Raw genomic sequence first — 21,289 nt, forward strand, 5'->3', positions numbered from 1 at the left:
AGTTTTCAATACTTGGGAAGGGTATGAATGAATTACAGGTAGTAGTTATCAACTGTATTTGGGTAAGTTCAAGCTATAGTGTCTTATACATATATTGTTCAAGTAAATATCTTACTGATCATACATCTACATGTAGTTAAATTTTAGATATCAGTATCTGAGGATTGTAGTGATACAAAACATGTGTACTGTAAACCATACTACATGTAGAGTTTGGATTAGGCACAATAATGTTTTGGTGTCGATTTGTACTTTTTGAGATACCAAAATATACACTGAATGACCAAATACAGAGGACTTGCCTCTTTGCAATCAGTTTCTTTTATTTATAGTGATGAATGTGAAGATTATACTAAACTTGTTTTGAAATGGGATGAATTCCAGGCTTCCATTCTGAAAGGCTGTGATTGAAAGGTTGATTGTGGTTCTATCGATCCCTCTTTTCAAATGTGTTTTCAAAAACATGTGCAGGCCTTTACATGTCCATGAATACAATGCACACATCTGTGCAATTCATTTATTAACTGGCAAATAGCTTTCAGTCCAATTTACTAAGTGCTTTGTCATTTTCCCACGTGTATCACCACCAGCAAAGATCTATTCATGATTAATATACATGTAGGTGAAAATGAAAGTCAGACATTGTGGGTTACAGGGTTACAGAGTTATTTTTCTCAGAAATGTCCCCCACCGCAGGGACATGAAATAGAAAGCTACAAAGCCAAATAAATTACATTATGTTTGTGACAGAACTGTGTAGGCGATACAAAGTTTCCCAAGGAGGGCAATATTGATTAAGATCTCAATTCAAATTTGGGATACATTGTGGATGACGTGAATGAATAAATCCAGCATAAAATTGATAAATTAGAGAGCAATTTGCATTTGTACAAATGTACAGTGTACATATTTACTTGTAACTCTGGATTCTGGAAACTTTGTTTAAAATTAGCTCTAGAAAATTAAAGATATGCTCCATAATATGAGGAAATATCATTTGACAATGACACACCTCTCAAGATCTGATACAAGGTGAAAAAATATATGTATACCAATTCTAATTTGCACCCTTCTGCAAGGCATTGTTATGATTTTCTTACTTCATTGGCCAGTAATCACTGCCTCTGTTTTTCTTCTCATTTACTCCAGGAGGGCATGAACACGCCCCTCCCAAGCACCCACCTGCCAAGCCCCGGCACGACCCCAATGGGCCGGGAGAGATGGGTAAAGCTGTCATCATACCCCAGGACAAGGAATCGCTCAAAAACGAGATGTTTAGGATCAATCAGTTCAATTTGTTAGCCAGTGATATGATCTCAATCAACCGAACACTGCCTGATGTACGCATGGATGGGTGAGTAATGTTTGCAAACATTATCCTTGAGGCTGTTCACACCGCAATGAGCGCGGTCTATCGTAGAACCCCCTTTTATGTAGCGCGCTAGACCGTGCTATCTCTCGTGGACCACCCCCAAGAGGTGCTCCAGTGGCACGCCGTTTTGGCTTGCCGTGGCTCGCTGTTGGGCGGACTGAAACGACGTTGTACCTTCCAAACCGCAGAGATAGCGCAGTCTAGCGCGCGCTATCTCTGCCGGTGTGAACAGCCTCCTTGTCAGTTACAAATGTCACATACATACATGTATGTAATGCCTCAGTGGCATTACCATAGCGACTGCATATCAACTGAACCTTGGCCATAACGGGTAACTTGGTCTGTCTGGCGTCAGTGTGATGGCAGTCTCATCAATTTGACTGAAACATTAATGAATGAACATGTATTTTCATGTCCATCAGACATGTTTCCCAGTCATTGTGTTTAATTGTTTACTAGGCTCCCAGCATTAAATTGCTCAGAGGCTTGAGCATGAAGAGCTTGTAGTCTCCACAAATTTCTTATTTTAAGTGTGTTAGAAAAGGCTAGTTAATCTTGTTTTTTAATAGATTAGTGATACATAAAGATGGGAGTTGTTGCTACATTGTTTGGCGTTCAACAATAAGGGATAGAGCAACGTCGATCTGGCGCTGCTCAGTGGCTGCCGGGCTCACGATCAATTGGGCAAAAAGATTTTCCGTTTCGGTTTAATAAAATTTGGAGTGGACTATTAGGCTATTATTATTATTATTATTATTATTATTATAACATCATCTGAGCAGCAGCGAAAGCAATTTGATTGGATTTTTTGGGGCTCTCCTTGAAAGGACTGCTGGTCACATTGTTTGCAATGGCAAAATACTGTACATACAACAACAAAAAATCATTATCATCATCATATCATCTTCATCACCATAATCACACCCCAAGCCCCTGTGTATTTTCCCCCCTGTCAAGATTATCATCATCACCATCAGCAACATCATAATCATTATCATCATCATCATTATTTCATTTTTATTAACTAATACTTAATACAGGTATTTTATTATTGGTGTCAGTTTTTTAAATTTCTTGTAATAATAATCATGTTTAGTCTTTTGTTTTGGTCCAAAGAAGATATGATCATTTAATTGAATAGTCCTATTAAATTATTATGACTACTGTCAGTCTGTCATACAAAAATATAGATATTGAGCATTATACAATTGACGCATCCTCAATAGCTGGTGCAAACTTGAGCTTTAGATGTTAAAACTGATGAGCATTAAAAAAGAATGGACCAAGCCCTTCTTCTCCATGTGGGCAAATCCATCAACCCCTGCCCGCTTGGGCTACATGTACATGTACGTACAGTACATGTAGTTTGAGTATAGATCTGACTCGCAACCCAAGTGCATCTTTACTGGCAAATTAGTCTGCTAATTGGCCAAATAGCGGCTCTTTTAGGAATTAGCTGTAGTTTTAAACTTGGGATATTTGCTTGAGTTTAATACCCCATTAGCTTAATGGTAAATGTAGCCCACTGTTTGCTTAGGACTTCACAATGTAGTAGTTCTTGTGAAAGCTAATTGTGAGCACACTAATATCGCTGTATTACAATTAGAGAGATAGATTGAATAAAAACTTTAACCAACGGAAACATGCCTGATACATGTACAATGTTTGTTTGGAGCCAGAAGGGCATTTACATTGTACTTACAGTATGTCATTTTTTTACCTACCTGAGTTAACGCCCTTCTGTTTCTAACAGATGATTACTGAGGTGCAAACGAAATGAATGAAACAGGAACTGAGCCAGTCATCATCTGTTGCCATTCATCAACACTAATACTATTAAAGCTAATGCACATCATGGTGCTATTAGACACAGTAATGTATCTAAAAGACAGATGTGGATGCAGGATTTTTTAATTAAAAAAAAACGGGGGGGGGGGGGGGGGAATGCAATATTTCTAAAATTTTCAGACAAAAATTAATAAAAATAAAAGGGTCACAAAAGGTCATCATGAGGCGCATTTATACTGTCAAATACCTCATTTTGAAAAGTCGCGGTGTTTCGTGCACCCGGTTACACTTGTGCTGAAACATCACCGACGGAGCTGTTCAGCGATGTTTTGGCGTGTTTCGGTTGGTAATGCGCATGTGCAGTCTTCCCGACCTTTGACCCCGGCCTGCTATAAGATTTTTAGCGCGCGCAATTTCCAGCTAGCGCTATAGCTAGCTAAATAGCGATTCATCCCATGCGCATGCATGCGATATGTTTTGTTTATCTCGCGTGTAGTATTTGAGGCAAGAGTGGATAAGTTACGAAGTACGGCTTACGGCTGCTGATTCAGTTTTCCCAAATTCAATCGAAATCTAGTAGTAAAAACGATATGGGAAGGTTAAGAAAATCATCGTTGTTAATTGGAATTATGAGAATTCGCCGACGTCGATTAATTAATTAATCTAACAAAACACTCAAATACTACTACTAGACAGATATGGCCAGACGGGAATAACGAAGATTGAATAAAGGATGAGTTAACGGAATTGGAACAAACGGAGCTGAATGAACGGATAACACGCGCGACGATGGAAATGCTATAAATATCACACGGGAAGAACGTGGTTTAAAAGAGCGCGGGTAACAATCCGGAAGTGCCGGAAGACACGTGCCTAACATCGCGATGTTACAACTGCGAGCGGTTATACTTGCCAAACACGCCAAAACACGCCAAAACACGCCAAAAGATCACACTTCGTTTTGGAATGTTTGGGGCTTGGCATGTCTGCCGGTAAAGCGTAGTTGCCCTTGGTAACATCGCGGCCAGGCTCCGGTTTGGCATTTTTTGGCGTGTTTGGATGACAGTGTAACTGCCCCTAATGCGGAGGAGGTGGGGGAGGACTTGTAACATTCTTGGAGCTGTGTATTGGGTTTCAAAAGGGGGCGGGGCACAGGCCAGATCCCTACCCCATAGTTTAATATCTGCCAGTGCTCAAAGATGCATGAAGACTCTGGATTATTCCTGCGCATACTCTGTATAAACATAATGTTCTGAAAAACCAGACACTTTCGCAAAGATCAATCTGTACCGACTTGTTAATGGTGGACCTTTATCTGCTGGAATTGGCAAGGAACATTGAAAAATGTATATGGCGAGTTGATTTCACTGTCTACTCGTATTACGTCAAAGCCTGATACAGGTTTCTTTCAAAGCATCACTGTACACAAGATTTGTTTTCGCATGTACTATAATTGCAGTGCTGTGTATAATCAATCGTTGTGGTTTACTGCAGCCCCCACCCCCCTATCCACCCCCCCCCCCTTTTTACTTGCTTGTTGTTTATTGTTTAATCTGCTTTAATGATATTCTCCTGCAGCAGAAGTACAATATTATTATCTTTTTTTACCAGAGCTCTTCTTTTAGTTTTCTCTAGGCTATAGCTCCTTGCCTCCTTTGTACATATTTTGACAAAGCAATGACTCATTCTATACTAGCCTCCACCCACGGTGTAGATAGAAATGTTCAATTTAGGCAATGCCTTTGTCAGCGTCACTGCCCCACTGATTGATATTAATGTTGGGATAATCTTGGTTAAATGTAGCAGGGAACTCCCACTGTGCGACCCGCTTCATACATAATCCCTCTCCATTAGATCTTAAGGGTAATGTATTCACTGGTAGTATGTGAAAAGACATTATTCATGGATGTCTGGGACTATGTTGTGCAGTACATACTATACAATGTCCATGTTATATAAAATGCATAAGAAAGTGCATTCATGCTTTTTGCAACTACATACATGTACAGTACATGTACATTATGTATTGTACAATGGTCCCATTCATGAGACCTGTTGTTACATTTTGTTCCCATACAAAAAATAAGGTTTGTTCTGACCAGGGTTAAGACAGACAGACAGACAGACAGACAATACAAAAATGGAAATGAAAATCGATAATGATTATGATTATGATTTCTATGTTTGGATGATTCAAATCACTATTTTTATGGGCAAACAGTAAGATTTACATAGATTCATGATATTTCAACTGTTTGATTGCTGATTCGTAACTTTGAAAACATTACAATAAAAATCACCAGCCTTTTTCTTCACCACATTATTTACTTGTACTGGGTTCATTCATGTAGGGTAAATAAATATTTCCTTGATTATCTACAGTACATACTGGACATGCAGGGGCGTCGGTAAAATTGCGCTGCCGTCGGGAAAAAATAGAAAAGGGGGAGGGAAAAAAAGAGAGGGAAAGGGAAAGAAAGGAAAAAAGAAAAGGAAAAGAAAAGAAAGAAAGGAAAAGAAAGGAAAGAAGGAAAAGAAAGGAAAGAAAAGAGAAGAAAGAGAGAGAGAGAAGAGGAAAAAAACGAAAAGGAAAAAAAAGAAGAAAAAAGAGTAAAAGGGAAACAAAAGAAACGGAGGAGAGAGAGGGGAGGTAAGAGCCTGAGAGAGGAGGAGTGGGAGTAAAAGAGAGAAGGGGGTTGTTGGGTGGAGTCGTCTCGTCGAGGGAGCAAGAAAGACACGGTCAAATATGTTGCTGTGTCGGGTCAGCTGTGTCGGTGTTCTTGCTCGATCCTCGTTTACTAATATCAATGCAGAAGTTTGAAGTCGGTGAGATGTATATTGTCGGTCGGTCGGCTGACAAGTTTTTTTCCCTACGAACTGTGACTTTTTATTCGCTGTGACGACTTCGAGAGTGACTACAACTACAATACTTGTATTTTTTCTCAAAGTTTCACTTTCCTATAATATCAGCTAAAGAAATCAGAGGTTTAACATTTTCGGGGAAACTAAATTCAAACAAAGTTTAAAAGTCAACAACGGTACGACGAATCGTTTTCCTTTCTCTATATTGTGATGAAACGCCAAAGATTCCGCGCTTCGCGCGGAAGGGGAAGATTTAATTTAGACGAGTCGAGAACGGTACAACGAATCGTCTTCTTTCTCTAATAATTTAAGGAAACGTCAAAGCTTCCGCGCTTCGCGCGAGAGGGGGAAACTGAATTCAGAAAAATATGGCTTATTAAGAGTCAAAAACGGTACGACAAATCGTCTTCCTTTCTCTATATTGTGTTGAAACGCCAAAAATTTTGCGCTTCGCGCGCGCTTCGCGCGGGAGGGGAAAACTTCATGTAGACGAGTGGAGACAGTACTATCGTCTTATTTCTCTAATAATTAAAGGAAACGTCAAAAATTCCGCGCTTTGCGCGGGAGGGGGAGAACTGAATTCGGATAAGGATTAAGAGTCGAAAACTGTACACCGAATCGTCTGCTTTTTTCTCATAATTTAATGAAACGTCAAAGTATTAAGAGTCGAGCACGGTTCAACGAATTGTCTACTTTCTCTAAAAATTTAATGAAACGCCAAAACTTCCGCGCTTCGCGCGGGAGGGAGAACTGAATTCAGATAAGGATTAAGAGTCGAAAACAGTACACCGAATCGTCTGCTTTTTTCTCATAATTTAATGAAACGTCAAAGGATTAAGAGTCGAGCACGGTTCAACGAATCGTCTACTTTCTCTAATAATTTAATGAAACGCCAAAACTTCCGCACTTCGCGCGGGAGGGGGAGAACTGAATTCAGATAAGGATTAAGAGTCGAGAACAGTACACCGAATCGTCTGCTTTTCTCATAATTTAATGAAACGTCAAAGCTTTCGAGCTTCGCGCGGGAGGGGGGGGGGACTTCATTAAGACAAGGATTAACAGTCGAGAATGGTACAATAAATCGTCTTCCTTTCTCTATATTGTGTTGAAATGCCAAAACTTCCGCGCTTCGCGCGGGAGGCCTATCACCCCCCCTAATGAGCGCGTTTCGCGCGCTCTTTAAGTGATTCGCTTGCTCTCTTCCGCCCCTCCCTAAAATAAGATCCTAGCTCCGCGCCTGCATTAAAATATAGCTATGCTGACTAAGTTGACGAAATAATTCATGTATTTATGTCGTCGAGGAAAATAACCATTAATTTTGCGCATACGCAAGTACTATATATAGATAGTCCATAGGAAAAATAATTTAATTTTGTCGGTAATTGGTGGCTAGTTTTGTCGGTAATCGTTGGCCTCTACACCCCCCCACTGAAAAAAGTCTAGCGACGCCCCTGTGGACATGTACATGTAAGGCATACTGCTATAACTGTAAACTTTGTCAGGTAACATCATTGATCCTGTACGTACAGTACACAATACATTTTGAGTTGTTGGGATTCCATCAATTACCATCCAGCAGTCTTTTTCAATCTACCATCCATTAAAACATTCTCCAATCTAATGGTTCATTTCCTAGCTACACAATTAAAGTACCATCACATACCAGCACCAGAATGACATGTCGTTCATCTACAAGTACGATAGAACATTTCCCCCTCAAAATATAAACATTACTGTCAAGGGCTCATTGCTGCAATTTTGCTGAAATTGTTTGTCTGGCTTCGACCGTTATGACTGAGTTGCATGCGGCTGATCCGGTAGAATCGCCAAGCCTATCCGGGTTAATTTGATGGTGCGAAAAATGAGCAGAGTCACGTCTTGCCTCACCTTTATGGATGCCCATAGTCCTCTATTAAAGGCTACACTTCTTGCAGACACCAAGCAGTGAGTGATAGTGGGAAAATATGTGTCATCCACTGAGTGCCAGAAGGGCATTGATTAGGTCTGTGTGAAGGGTTGTGTGTCTTATGAGTTAAAATCCTTCTTGTTCCCAGCAGACAAGATCATTATTCACATCTTGTACAGTTCTGAAATGCACTATTCATTCACTTTATAAATTGTTTAAATTGTTTTGACACATAAGTAACCAATGGAAATAGGCTCTTGCTTTAAAGGTACTACATGTATGTCCCATTTGCAGGCCCAAAAAATGAAAAAGTTAAATTCCAACTGCATTTGAAAGATAATACTAATTTAGAACTTCCCTAAAAAAGGTGGGGCTTGAAAATGTCTTCAAGTGGGAAAATAACGACTATTAGTTGTCGAATCGACTTTAGGGCTATAGAGCCCAAAAGTAATAGTCTTGATTTTCAGACAATTGTACCGAATGGTCATATGTTTTATGCTGCGCAAAGATTCAATCAGTTTAATCCTGGCCATCACAAGAAGTGGGTTATTGATGTAGACAAATGCTCATGTACCCTTTACAACTCTTTTCATGTATGTTATTACCAAAGAAGAAAAAAAGCCAGTCAGTCTTTCAATAGTGTCTGACAGTGAAGTTTAGCAAGTAAACGGGTTTCCTTGCATAATTTGAATATGAGGACACTGCTAACGTTTAAATTTCACAGATAGGACATACATGACATATTCATAATTCCTGCAAAGTTATACAGAATTTGAGGTTGGCTGCAAAAGGGACATAGTACCTTAAATATTTGAAGAGACGTTTATCACTTCATGTACATATTTAAGAATGACAAACAAATTGTTTTTCTTTCTAAAGCTACATGTAGAGGATGAAGCTTAAGACTCTAGGTCCATTTTGTTTTTAAATCATCAATTTTTTTGACTGCCATTTACACTAATGGAAAACCCCATAACAACCCGTCAGTGTTTGCTCATTCCAATATTTTGATGAGTAGTGTGTAACTGTGTATGCATGATTTGTCTCTGCTCTGCATGCTATCACACAGAAGCGAGGAGAGTCGCATGACCAATAACCAGAAGCATTCAAAAATGTTTCAAGAGTGGGCATTTTAACTGCAAAAATCAGTGAAATTTCTGTCAGTGTTCCATAAAACCACCCTCCAGAGGTAGATTTTTTAATTTTTTAATTTTGTTTTGTTTGCCTGAAGTTGCTTAGCAACTGCGACGAAACATTTCCCTCCCAACAAAGCAAGTATAAATTAGATCTAATTCCTTAGCAACCAAAATCGCTTTCATAGCAACAGATGCAGTCTCTGAGTAATTATAGTGACTCCTAATTATCTGTGTTTGCATTAGCAGTGATTAGATATTTGTAAGTGGGATTACATTGTGGCATTGAGCTGAAGACACACAGTAGCTTGCATGCTCTTTGGCTTGGTAAATAACCATCTTTGCTGCCTCACGTTGAGAGGTGAACAGTAGTAGCATAGTAGTGACTGTTGTCATACTTAATGATAAAATTGACATCAGATTATTACTTCATGTTGGTCTGATTATACATGTAGTACAAGCCTTACAAGGCCATTAGCAGTACAATCATCACATACAGACCATGTACATGTAACTTTTACTAAGAAGTTTAACCACAGCGAGCTTTTATGATAGTTGTGGTTTATACAAATGTACATTATGGTACATGAATTATGTTTGGGGGGGGGGGGGGGTTAGGTCAAATCTACATGTACATGTATTTTAAGATTTGTATCCCATTTGCTACTAGCCACACCTGAAATTTCATTTTATGTGATGGCTATATTCACAGTATATCAAGCTGATAGCTCTCCTCAAGCTTGAATCAGGCAAAATACAAAACATTAAAGGTAAAGACCAGTATTGGAAACGCCCCAATTTCAAAAAATGAAATGGAAGCTCTCATTACCAATCATGTGAAAGAATATGTTTCGACTAATACATGATGATAAAAAATTTGCCGGGAAACCGCCTACTAATTCATATATTTGGTAAATTTGTTTCTCTCTTGGTCTGTGAGAGATATAGGGTAGTCCCATGTACATCTTTCTGTGTATAGTGCTTGTAACTTTACGAAGAATGGGCCAAATTTCTTATCATTTTGATGATTCCAGAACCTTGCAGATGCTACATAGATGCTAGATGATCAACCTACCACGACGTTTCTTTCACAATGCAATCGCATGACCATAACTGGTCTTTACCTTTAAAAAAAATTGTATTTTTATGTCAATTTTCATGTCTGTTCGAATTCCGTAGCTCAGTAATACGTGGTAATACATGTATACCTGTACATAAATTAGACATCTATGTACATGTATGTGGATTTACCCGGGAACAAGACAGCATGGACTTGCCCATGTACATTGTACATTGTACAGGTTCCTCTTTAGGAAAGTTTAGACCTTGGCTTGGTTTTATGATGAGCACATCTTGAGTCTGATGATGAGCGGTATGGATGACATGATCTGAAGCCTCAAGAACATCTGAGATAGGAAGGGACCCTGGTTAGATTGGTCGTAAATCTTACCAAGCTCTGCGGTGATGATGTTTCTGTATGTGACAAACCTACGATTGCTTGCCTTCACTTGAGGAAAGAGGGAGGGAGGGATAGAGCATTGAGAGGGGGGGGGGGGGCAGACAGACAGACAATGAAAAGGGAAAAGGGTGGAGACAGAGCAGGGTTCTTAAACAGGGAGATGACAGAAAGAGAGAAAGACAGACAGAGAAAAGGGGTTGATACAGGTGAGAGGGGAGATGAAAACGTAGAGAGAGAATAGATGAAGACAGAAGATGTAGAAATATGGGGCATAACATGTATACAATGAAGAAAGATAGAGAGAGAGAGAGAGAGAGAGAGAGAGGTGGGGGGGGGGGGTTGGGGTTGGGAGGTTGAGAGAGGGGGAAGGTGGGGGTGAGAGAGAGAGGGAGGGGTTGGGGGGTGGTGAGATCAAGAAGGAGGAGAGAGAGAACAGAAAATGAAAAACATGAAAGTTAATAATAATAAGTATACCGTACATCAGACAAGATGCAAGGAAACTTGTGATACACCATCAAAATGGGTATGAGGATGCAAGTTGATCTCATTTTTTTGTTATTAATTTGCATTTGTTAATGGGTTTTACAGCAAACACAAAACTTGTTCTTGAATTATTCAAGAAAACAACTGATGCAAGGAACATTGAAGAATGATGAAGGAGGTGAGAGAGATAATGTGGTAAACCAAAGAAAGAGAAACGGATAGGAAAGAAAAGAGGAGAGTGAGCTGAGGGGGTAGCTAGAGAGATAGTTACCAGGATTTGATGAGCAAGCTGACAAGGTGTAGTCATAAATCTGTTATGATGGATGTATTATTGGTGTGTAGTGACATCTATTGCTGGTGCTCCATACAAAGACAGACTTTACCTCGTACCTTAGGCAGCCTGGTACAATGTACTGTACAGTGTACATGTACATGTAGATTCCTATGATTCCCAGGGAATTCTTCAAAGATATCTTCATAATTTTCAAGCAAAAACAAAAGTGGTTGAAACTTTAATTTTGTGAATAGTATGATAATTGCTTTGACAACCATCAAGGTTTCAATTATTTTGTTTTAAATGAATGAAAAGACAACACTACTACACCTGGGCCCTGTAACACTGAAGTTGCAATCAGTTGCAAAAATGGCAATGGCCAATCGATATCATTGATGCATGCATGCACATATTCTTCAAAAGGCTGACTATTAACCAATTAAAATCAATGTTTCCAATTGCAATTGATTGCAAACCTTAATGTTATGGGGACCATATACCAGTAATTTTATTTCACATCTAGAGTTTACATGCATGTAATTGTCAGCAGATGGTTTGATAAATGTAAACAAGACAAAAATAGATACAATATTTTAACAATTATTTGGAGATCCAATATTTTTGAAAATAAATTTTAGATACTGTATTTGGTTCAATTAAATCTTTCATTCAACATCCATGTACCAGTATCAAAAACCCATACTATAGACTCACAATTATAGATCTTTGTTTTCAGTTCTGTTGTCCAGTTTTGTTGTCATTGCCTATCAGCTGTTTACAGCTGTTTGTACACATACTGGTAAACATAAACTACAATCAACTGTACTGCAGTACAGTACAGTGTATATTGTATCATCTACCAGCATGTACATGTACATATGTATGTCTCAGGGCATAGATTGGCTAGACACTTATTATCATTGTGGAGGAGTACTAAGTGGTCATTGAAAGAGAGCGAATGACAGTGACCTGATGAGGAGGGCTCCTGACTTGAGTCAACCGTTTCTCTGCCACTGGCAAGGCTAGACAATCATTCAGCTCTTCATGTAAAGTTCTGTACACACTTGAACATGTACAATGTACCGTAATTAACGGTGTATAAACCGCACCTTTTCCAGACTTTAGGTTTAGGGTGCCCATGTGTCCAGGGCACCTGTTAGTGTTGAGCATTGCATACATGTACATGTAAGTGAAATGTAAGTGAAATGTACATTTAAGTTCTATTCATACATGTATGTGGTGTAGCAGACTGGTGAGCCAAAGAGAGATCTAAAGTAGATAGCAAAAGAGTGAGAGAGAAAAGAGGGAAGAGAGGAACATAATGAAGAGCATGGGTAGAATACCAAGTGATTTGGATACAAGGAGAACAACACAAGACTACATGTACATGTATATTCAACATGTTTCTCACCAGTTTCTCTTTTGCTACTAAAAGTACATAAAGCACTTGAATTTGTACTGGTCCTGCAATTATATTAAGAAAGGGGCTGTCTGGAAGCTAATTGGGAAACGTTGATTATGTACATATTACATTAAATAAAAATTGAGTTATATTGTGAGTTTTTTTAGTGATACAAATGAAGTTAGTTACGCAGCCTTGCTTAAAATGATATGCACTTCACACATGAACACATTTGGCATGAAAGTTTGGTCTAAACTTTGTAGCTACAGTAGGTACTTACAATGTATATTCTTGTCATATGTTGGCATTTTAAAGTGCATTTGTTGTCAGGTAACACTTTTTATTACCATAATTTTCTTCAGAAACAAAGCAAAGCTTCACAATTTTTTTGTTTAGTTTTTGGAATGTAACCTTCTCTTTCTGGCCCTGCTGGCTCTAAACAGTGTATGGTGGTTTATGAAGGATAATTTGTTGTGATACCTAATGCCATTCCTGTCTTGTCAATGGTGATTGATAACTTGAAATGTGCAATTTGTTTGACATCCAATTTTTTTAGGTCATGATTGATTGAAGCCAAGTACAAGGGTAAACTGGAGGAAAAAATACACATCAAATACTTTTTCTTAAAAGGGCGGTTTGATATTTGCAATTTAAGATGCTGGCGACATAGTGGTACATGTACGTGGGTAATAACCAAAATTGATTTGGATTTAATAAACATTGACAGGTTTCTGGAAAAATGAAGTGTGTATGTGTGTGTGTTTGAAATAATTAGGTGGTCTGTCGTTTTCGACAGATCACCTATTGTTTTTGTTCAAATTTTCTTTCTTTCTTTATTTATTTATTCTTTATCAGGTGGGCTGTATCTATACAGACCACCTTATAATTTTGTTAAAATTGCCTTTATTATTATTTATTTATTTTATTTCTAACCACTTTTTTGTTAACAAGATAACTTGAAAATGGCTAAATCAAATAACTTGAAATTTGGCACACATATGTATAGGCATATGGAGAAAACACGGTAAGGTTTAAAACCTTGACCTTGACTGATGACGTCATCTAGGCGCCATTTTGTGAAATTTTCTGAAAATTTACTCATGATCATATTTTCATAACGGTAAATCATTTCTCATTCATATTTATCATGATCAAGGTCAATATCAGTCCGGTCAATTTCATGTCAAAAAACGCGCGCGTGCGCGTACGTCCGCGCGTTAGTGCGCGCGCAAAATTTTATAATGCTGAGAATCGTTTCAAGTTTATTTTGCATACGTTTAAGGCCATTTTAAGCATTTTATAAAAAATCGCGCACACGTGCGTGCGCGCGCGTTTTCGCGCGTAACACCATTACAAAACATAGAATCGCCATTTTTTTCTTTCAAGATATTTTCCATATTTTTACAAACAAATTGATACCATGTTTATCTCTTTATGACTATTATTAACGGAATGAGCGTTCGCTTAACATAAATGTCCGTGCGCGCGAGCTCTTGTAATACATAACATACATGGGCAAAAACATGCCTATACACAATTCATTATAGCTCTTTGGGATGCACCTGGACCCCAATTCTGTTTTGATATTTGAAAAGAGTATGAGTCGGAGATATGATTTCATGTCTCATTTGGCCATTAAGTGTATCGTGACATCATCTTAATGGCCTTGGAACTCAAAATACGAATTTGCATATTATGACGTCAGCATATTTATGGAAAATTTATTGTATCTCTGTATATATTGATCGATTTTCTTCCAAATTTTGATACGTTGTAGCTTATACAATTCTCTACAAGCTAATTTACCACCATTTTTAAATTTGATCACGTCATCATAGTAAAAATTTCGATTAAAGAGCACAAGTCATGTCAAAAAAAATTAATTGATTTATTTTATTTCTAACCACTTTTTGTTAGCAAGATAGCTAAAAAATGGCTCAAGTAAATGCCTTAACATTTTGCTCACATATATATAAGTGTATGGACAAAGCACAGTAAAGTTTTCAACCTAGACCATGTCTGATGACGTCATCTAGGCGCCATTTTGTGAAATTTTCTGAAAACCAACTGATATATTTATCAGGTGGGCTGTATAACGTACAGACCACCTTATAATTTCGTTAGAATTGCCTTTATTTATTTATTTATTAAATATTTTTCTTATTTCTAACCACTTTTTTGTTAGCAAGATAACTTGAAAATAGCTCGATCAAATGCCTTGAAATTTGACACACATATGTATAGGCATATGTACAAAGCACAATAACGTTTTCAACATTGACCTTCACTGATGACGTCATCTAGGCGCCATTTTGTAAAAATCAACTCATGATCATATCTTCATAACCAAAAGCTATTTCTCATTCATATTTATCATGATCGAGGTCAATATCCGTCCGGTCAATTTCAGGTCAAATAACGCGCACTTGCGCGTACGTCCGCGCGTCAATGCGCGCGCAAAATTTTAAAATGCTCAAAATCGTCTCAAAATCATTTTGCATACGTTTTAGGCCATTCTAAGCATTTTATAAAAAAATCGCGCACGCGCGCATGCGCGCGCGCATGCGCGCGCATTTTCGCGCGTTAAAATAATACACAACATAGAATCGCCATTTCTTTACTTTCATAATATTGCACATATTTTTACAAACAAATTGATACCATGTTTACTATTAATAACGGAATGATCACCCGTTTAACATAAATTTCCGTGCGCGCGAGCTCTTGTAATACATATCCTAAATGGGCAAAAAGATGCCTATACAAAATCCATTGTAGCTCTTTAGGATGCAAGGTGACCCGAATTTTGTTCTTCTTATTGTGATAGAATATGAATTGGAGATATGATTTCAAGTCTCATTTGACCCTTACTTTTCTCATGACGTCATCATAATGGCATCCGAACTCATAATTTCAATTTGCATATTATGATGTCAGCATATTTTTCAAAAATTGATTGCATCGCTGTAAATATTGATCGATTTTCTTCCAAATTTCGATATGTTCTAGCTGAGACAATTCATTACAAATGTAGTTAACAACATTTTTCATTTTTGACAAAGGAATCATGGCGTATTTTTGCGATTAAAGGAGGCATGTCAATTTTTCACTTTTTGCGTGTATTCTCTATGGGACATGACTTTTTCTCAAAACTGGATTCTACATTCCCGTCTTTCGCGAGCAATATCTCCGTCGTTTTAGCTTCGTTTACGCTGAACTTTGAGTATGATGTAGCTGAGACAATTAGCTATCTCAAATGTGCTCTTCATTTTGTCTAAAATTTTAGTTGGACCAGCCCACCTATACTTGTTCCAAACAAGTATTACAAATCTAGTTTTTATTTATTGTTCCCACTTTTTTGTTAACAGGATAACTCAAGATCAGTTTAGTCAATTTCGTTCAATTTTGGCACAGTCATAGGTCATTGTCATGAGACGTTAGAGTAACATTTTCAAGGTCATGAAGTCTTCATGACGTCATCCAGGCGCCATTTTGTGTTATTTTTGGTACTTTTTACTCATGATCATATCTTCATAACGGAAAGGCATTTCTCATTCATATTAATCATGATTAAGGTCAATATCCGTCCGGTCAATTTCGAGTCAGAAAACGCGCGCGCATGCGTATGTCCGCGCGTTAGCGCGCGCAAAAAATTAAAATGCTCAAAATCGTCTTAAATTCATTTTGCATACGTTTCAGGCCATTTTAAGCATTTTGCAAAAAAACGCGCGTAATGGCATTTTCCAACATAGAATCGCCAAATTTTCTCTGTCATCATATTTGGCACATTTTTCCAAGCATTTTGATACCTTGTTCACCTTTTTCTGCCCATTAATAACGGAATGAGCGTCCGTTTAAGATATTTACCGTGCGTGCGAGCTCTTGTAATACATAGCATACATGGGCAAAAACATGCCTATACAAAATCCATTTTAGCGCTTTAGGATGCAAGGTGACCCCAAGTTTTTTTTCATATTTTGATAGAGTATGAATCGGAGATATGATTTCATGTCTCATTTGACCCTCAATTAAATCATGATGTCATCATAATGGCCTCCCAACTCAAAATTTCAATTTGCATATTATGACATCAGCATATTTCTGGAAAATTGATTGTATCTCTGTAAATATTGATCGATTTTCTTCCAAATTTTGATTTGATCTAGCTTAGACAATTCTGTACAAATGCAGTAGCCACAATAATTCATTTTGACAAAGGCATCATGGCGTAGTTTTGCGATTAAAGGTGGCATGTCAATTTTTCACATTTTGCATGTATTCTCTATGGGACATGACTTTTTTTCAAAACTGGATTTTACATCATGTCTTTTGCGAGCAATATCTCCGTCGTTTTGGCTTAGTTTTCGCTGAGCTTTGAGTATGTTGTAGCTGAGACAATAAGCTATCACAAGTGTGCCCTTTATTTTTCGATCAGATGCCGAGATCATGCTCATATCTCACTTGCAAAGTGGGATTTTAGAATTTCATTTTCCGTTTACGTGTAATCGCTATGGGAAATGTTTTGGTATATCGGTAACGCACTTGACTTCCGACCTTGAGGTCCCTGGTTCGAGTCCGGGCGTCTCAAACAATTTTTTTCTTCACTTTTTTTTCTTTTTGACCATTCACTATACCATCTCCTTTGAATATTAAAACACGTAGAATCGCAAATAATGTACTAAACAACTATATTTACTTTATTATTACCCTATTATCACTTGATCCATTACTTTTTGCGTGGAGTTCCTATGGGAGATTACTTTTTCTCAAATCTGGATTCTACATTCCTGTCTTTTGCGAGCAATATCGCCGTTATTTCAGCTTGATTTTTGTTGATTTTTGAGTATGTTGTAGCTGAGACTATACGCTATCTAAATGTCCCCTCATTTTTTCAATTAGATGTCATCATGGTCTGTTGATGATGATCATCAACATCACCATAATCATCATCATCGTCATCACCATTACTATCAAGATCCTCATCATCATGATCATCATCATGATCATCATTGTTTACAGGTCTATATAACTTCTCCCTTTTTCAATATAGTAAATATTATAATCTATCATAAGACTTGAAGACAGACCACCTTATTCGTCCTCGTGACAAATTAAATTCTAGTTTCAATTCATTTTATTCATTTCCATTTTCAATAAAAACAATACAAAGGTATATACAATTATAGGCTTTTGCAATATATAAGAAAATGAAAATAGGGAACTAAAAAATATAGCCAAATGGCCTTGCTACATGCTCTTTGTTAAAATATAATGAAAATATGGGGAACATGGGAAGTCAGATCTTAGTCCTGTCAGTACAGGATTTATTCTAATGGCTAAATTGATCACTTACAATTCTTCAAATTGGCAACAATATTATTTTTGTTATTTTATCACTACATGCACATTGTTAAAATAAAATGTATGTCTCTGAATACAATGTACATGGGTAGGAATGTTGTCAAAAAGTTTTTTTTTAATTTCCATTTTTGATTTAAAACCAGTGATTTTAATCTCTAAACATGTTGCCAACTTAGGGATTTTAAAGCTTATTTTCCTTTTTTGTTTTCCTCTTTTGATTTCCTTGAAGCAAGTGTGTTTGTTTATGTTTGAATGTGTTACTGCAATGAACACCGAGTATGTACAGAAGAAGCGACGTACCGGCTGACAAATATGACAGACGATAAGGCGCTTGGCTATTAAAAGCACGAGAAGCATATGTGTGTTGATGCTGTCTGGTCCAATTATATTCATATCTGCGTCCCTTTTCCACGGGAGATGTGGCTAGTGCTGATTAGAAGCGTCGTCAGTCATCACACTAAAGTCGTTACTCGCCTGTGAAATGCATTAACTTCATTTTTGTTGTCAAGAGTCGTTCCATCTCTGTATATACCTCTCTTATTCTTGCTATTTTAATCTTCCTCATTTTATCTTCCTTGTTTGGTAGCCTTGTTTGTATTGATCAAGCCCTCTCTCTCATTTCCTCTGCTCTTGTTGTCATTATGTTCCTTCTTCTTGGTTTCTACCACCTTGCATCAATATCAATTTACAGAAGTATCCTTGCATTTTCTCTATAGACTAACTGTTTGTCTGTTTGTAGCAAAGGGGCATTAAATCATACCATTATACACAGAGTTAATAAACCTCTGGCTCCAAACATTATTGGATGTTATACTTCTCTTTCTATTTCAACATTTTTCTCTTCTTTTTCCTCCTTCTTCTTTCCTTCCCTCTCTCTCTTCTACATTGTACATGTATGTCTTCATCATCTCTTCTCAACATGTACATGTACACAGCATGTAGATGTAATATGTCTCACACAGATTGGTAACATACCCTTTTCCCCCTTTTCCAACAACATGTTTTGCGCTATGAAATCGATTAAAAGGCATTCCAATCTCAAGTTCATGAGTACGCTCTGAATACGCAATGATATCAATACGCTATTCACACTCCAAGTGTGTGCGCATTTCAACATTCAGACAATGTTTTATAGTGCCTATATATAGAGTCAATTTACATGCATACTCCGGCGGTGTGGTCATAAGATGGCTCATACACTAGTGATGCAAATGAAAACAAATTGGTCATCAATTTTCTCTGGGCCAAGGGAATTGAAATCGATTATTTGGAATACGGCATTTGGGTGTCTTGATCAATCAGCCTTCTCACTTGAATTCATTTTATACATGTTTTTGTAAGTTGGATATTCACACCAGTTTATGCAGGCTACTACAGTACATCCATAGATACAATGTACATGTATGTTCGTCCTGCCTTTTAGAAACATTGGATACTCCAGGTACCGCTGTGAAACAGCCATTTCAATGCTTTGGAAACGAAAACAAATTGATCATCAATTTTCCATCGCCCAAGGGAATTGCAATCAATACTTGGAATACAGCATTAGGGTGTTTTGATCAATCAATCTTTCCATATGAATTGGTTTGTCAATTGGATATATTCCCACTCAAAGTCTATGCACATTACTCCATGTACATGTATCTGAGGTTTTCTTGCCTTGTCAAAACATTCAATACTTTGACATTTCCTTGTGATACGGCCATTACAAGGTGTTGCAAATGAAAACAAATTGATCAGCAACATCCTATCGGCCTGGGGAATTCAATCAATCTTTTGGAATACAACATTACTCTTAATAAAGTGTGTGCATTTTACTACATTTCATATGATGTTCCTTGTGCCTTGTCAAAACATTAGGCTGTACATTACAATGTGATGAAAATGAAAACGAATTGATCAGCAACATTCTATTGGCCTGGAGAATCAAAATCAATCTTTTGGAATACAGCTTTACTCTTATAAAAGTATGCATTCAAATGATGTTCCTTGTCAAAACATTTGATACTCTGGCAGTACGTTACAGTGTGTTTGCAAATGAAAACAAATTGATCAGCAATGTTCTTTCGGCCCAGGGAATTGAAATTGATCTTTCGGAATACAACATTAGGGTGTTATGATCAATCAAACATCCCATACGAAGTGGTTGCTGAATTGGATAGTTACACTTGAAGTACAGTGTAATATGCACATTACTCTATTCTTATATACATGTATATGTTACATATATATCAGTGTACATGTACATGTGTGGTCCTTACCTTGTGATAATGATACAGCCATTACAATGTGCTGCAGATGAAAACAAAGAGATCAGCATATTTCATTTAGCCCTGAGAATAGAAACCAAATTATAGATTTATTGGTTGTACAATCATTCATGTCTTGAATCTTTCCTGTCAGCTGTGAAAGGAAATGTCATCATGATGTCAGATCATGGTCACACAATAAATTCCTGCTTCTTAATGAATAAAAAACAAAGGTTATCCATGTATCCTCATGAGGCCTGTCCTCATCAGCTCGAGTTTGCCAAATAGCCCGCTATTTCTGATTGAGGGAATTAGCCCGAAGGTACAAATCGCGTTGTCATCAGCTCAAAACTCGAGCTCAAGAAATTAGCTTGAGATATCTTGCTCAGTGTTCACGCACAGTGCGAGTCTGCGGCTGCTGAAGACAGACCGAACAAATAGCGGGCTATTTTGCATACTAACCCAATAGATTTTAGGAAAATTTTCTGAGCAAATACCTACCAAATAGCCTGATTGTGATCTATTTCCAGAATGAGAAATACATGTACTGTAGCAGGCTATTTGGCAAACTCGAGCTGATGAGGACAGGCCTATATTTTCACCAAACTGAATGCCCTTTAATATCATTTAAGGGCCATGTGTTTACACCAGTAGACAGTACGCCCATTAATTTACACATCCCAAACAACATTTTGAAAAAGCGTCAATTTTTGGGACTACCATTTACACAACATTAAAAAACATAAAAGTTTGCTCATATCAATTTGTTGGTGAGTATAGTGCGCATGCGCCACTTGTCGATCTCTCGTGAGCTAAAATTGGTGTCTTATCAAAGTTTGCATAAATTTGCACTGCAAAATTCAGTGAAACTTCGGTAGGCATTTAAAAAAAAACATGCCTCGTCCTTTATGCCTGTATGTAGTTGCTATATTATGCAACTTTGAGAAAAATCAATGATTTTTGTTGTTGCAGTGTACATGTAAATGCCGCTATTGTCTGT

General features: G+C 37.5%; 1 protein-coding gene across 2 annotated transcripts in view; it reads left to right on the plus strand.

Moving 5' to 3' along the window:
* Positions 1-21,289, plus strand: part of LOC574835 (polypeptide N-acetylgalactosaminyltransferase 13) — a 99,999-nt gene that overhangs the window by 12,517 nt on the left and 66,193 nt on the right. For both annotated transcript variants that reach the window (XM_030992100.1, XM_030992109.1), the window contains exon 3: positions 1,150-1,354. In XM_030992100.1, the coding sequence (XP_030847960.1) occupies positions 1,150-1,354 (205 nt within the window). The remainder of the gene's footprint in view (positions 1-1,149; positions 1,355-21,289) is intronic.

This window comes from Strongylocentrotus purpuratus, unplaced genomic scaffold (assembly GCF_000002235.5).
Source record: "Strongylocentrotus purpuratus isolate Spur 01 unplaced genomic scaffold, Spur_5.0 spur5_contig_846, whole genome shotgun sequence".
Classification (NCBI taxonomy): domain Eukaryota; kingdom Metazoa; phylum Echinodermata; class Echinoidea; order Camarodonta; family Strongylocentrotidae; genus Strongylocentrotus; species Strongylocentrotus purpuratus.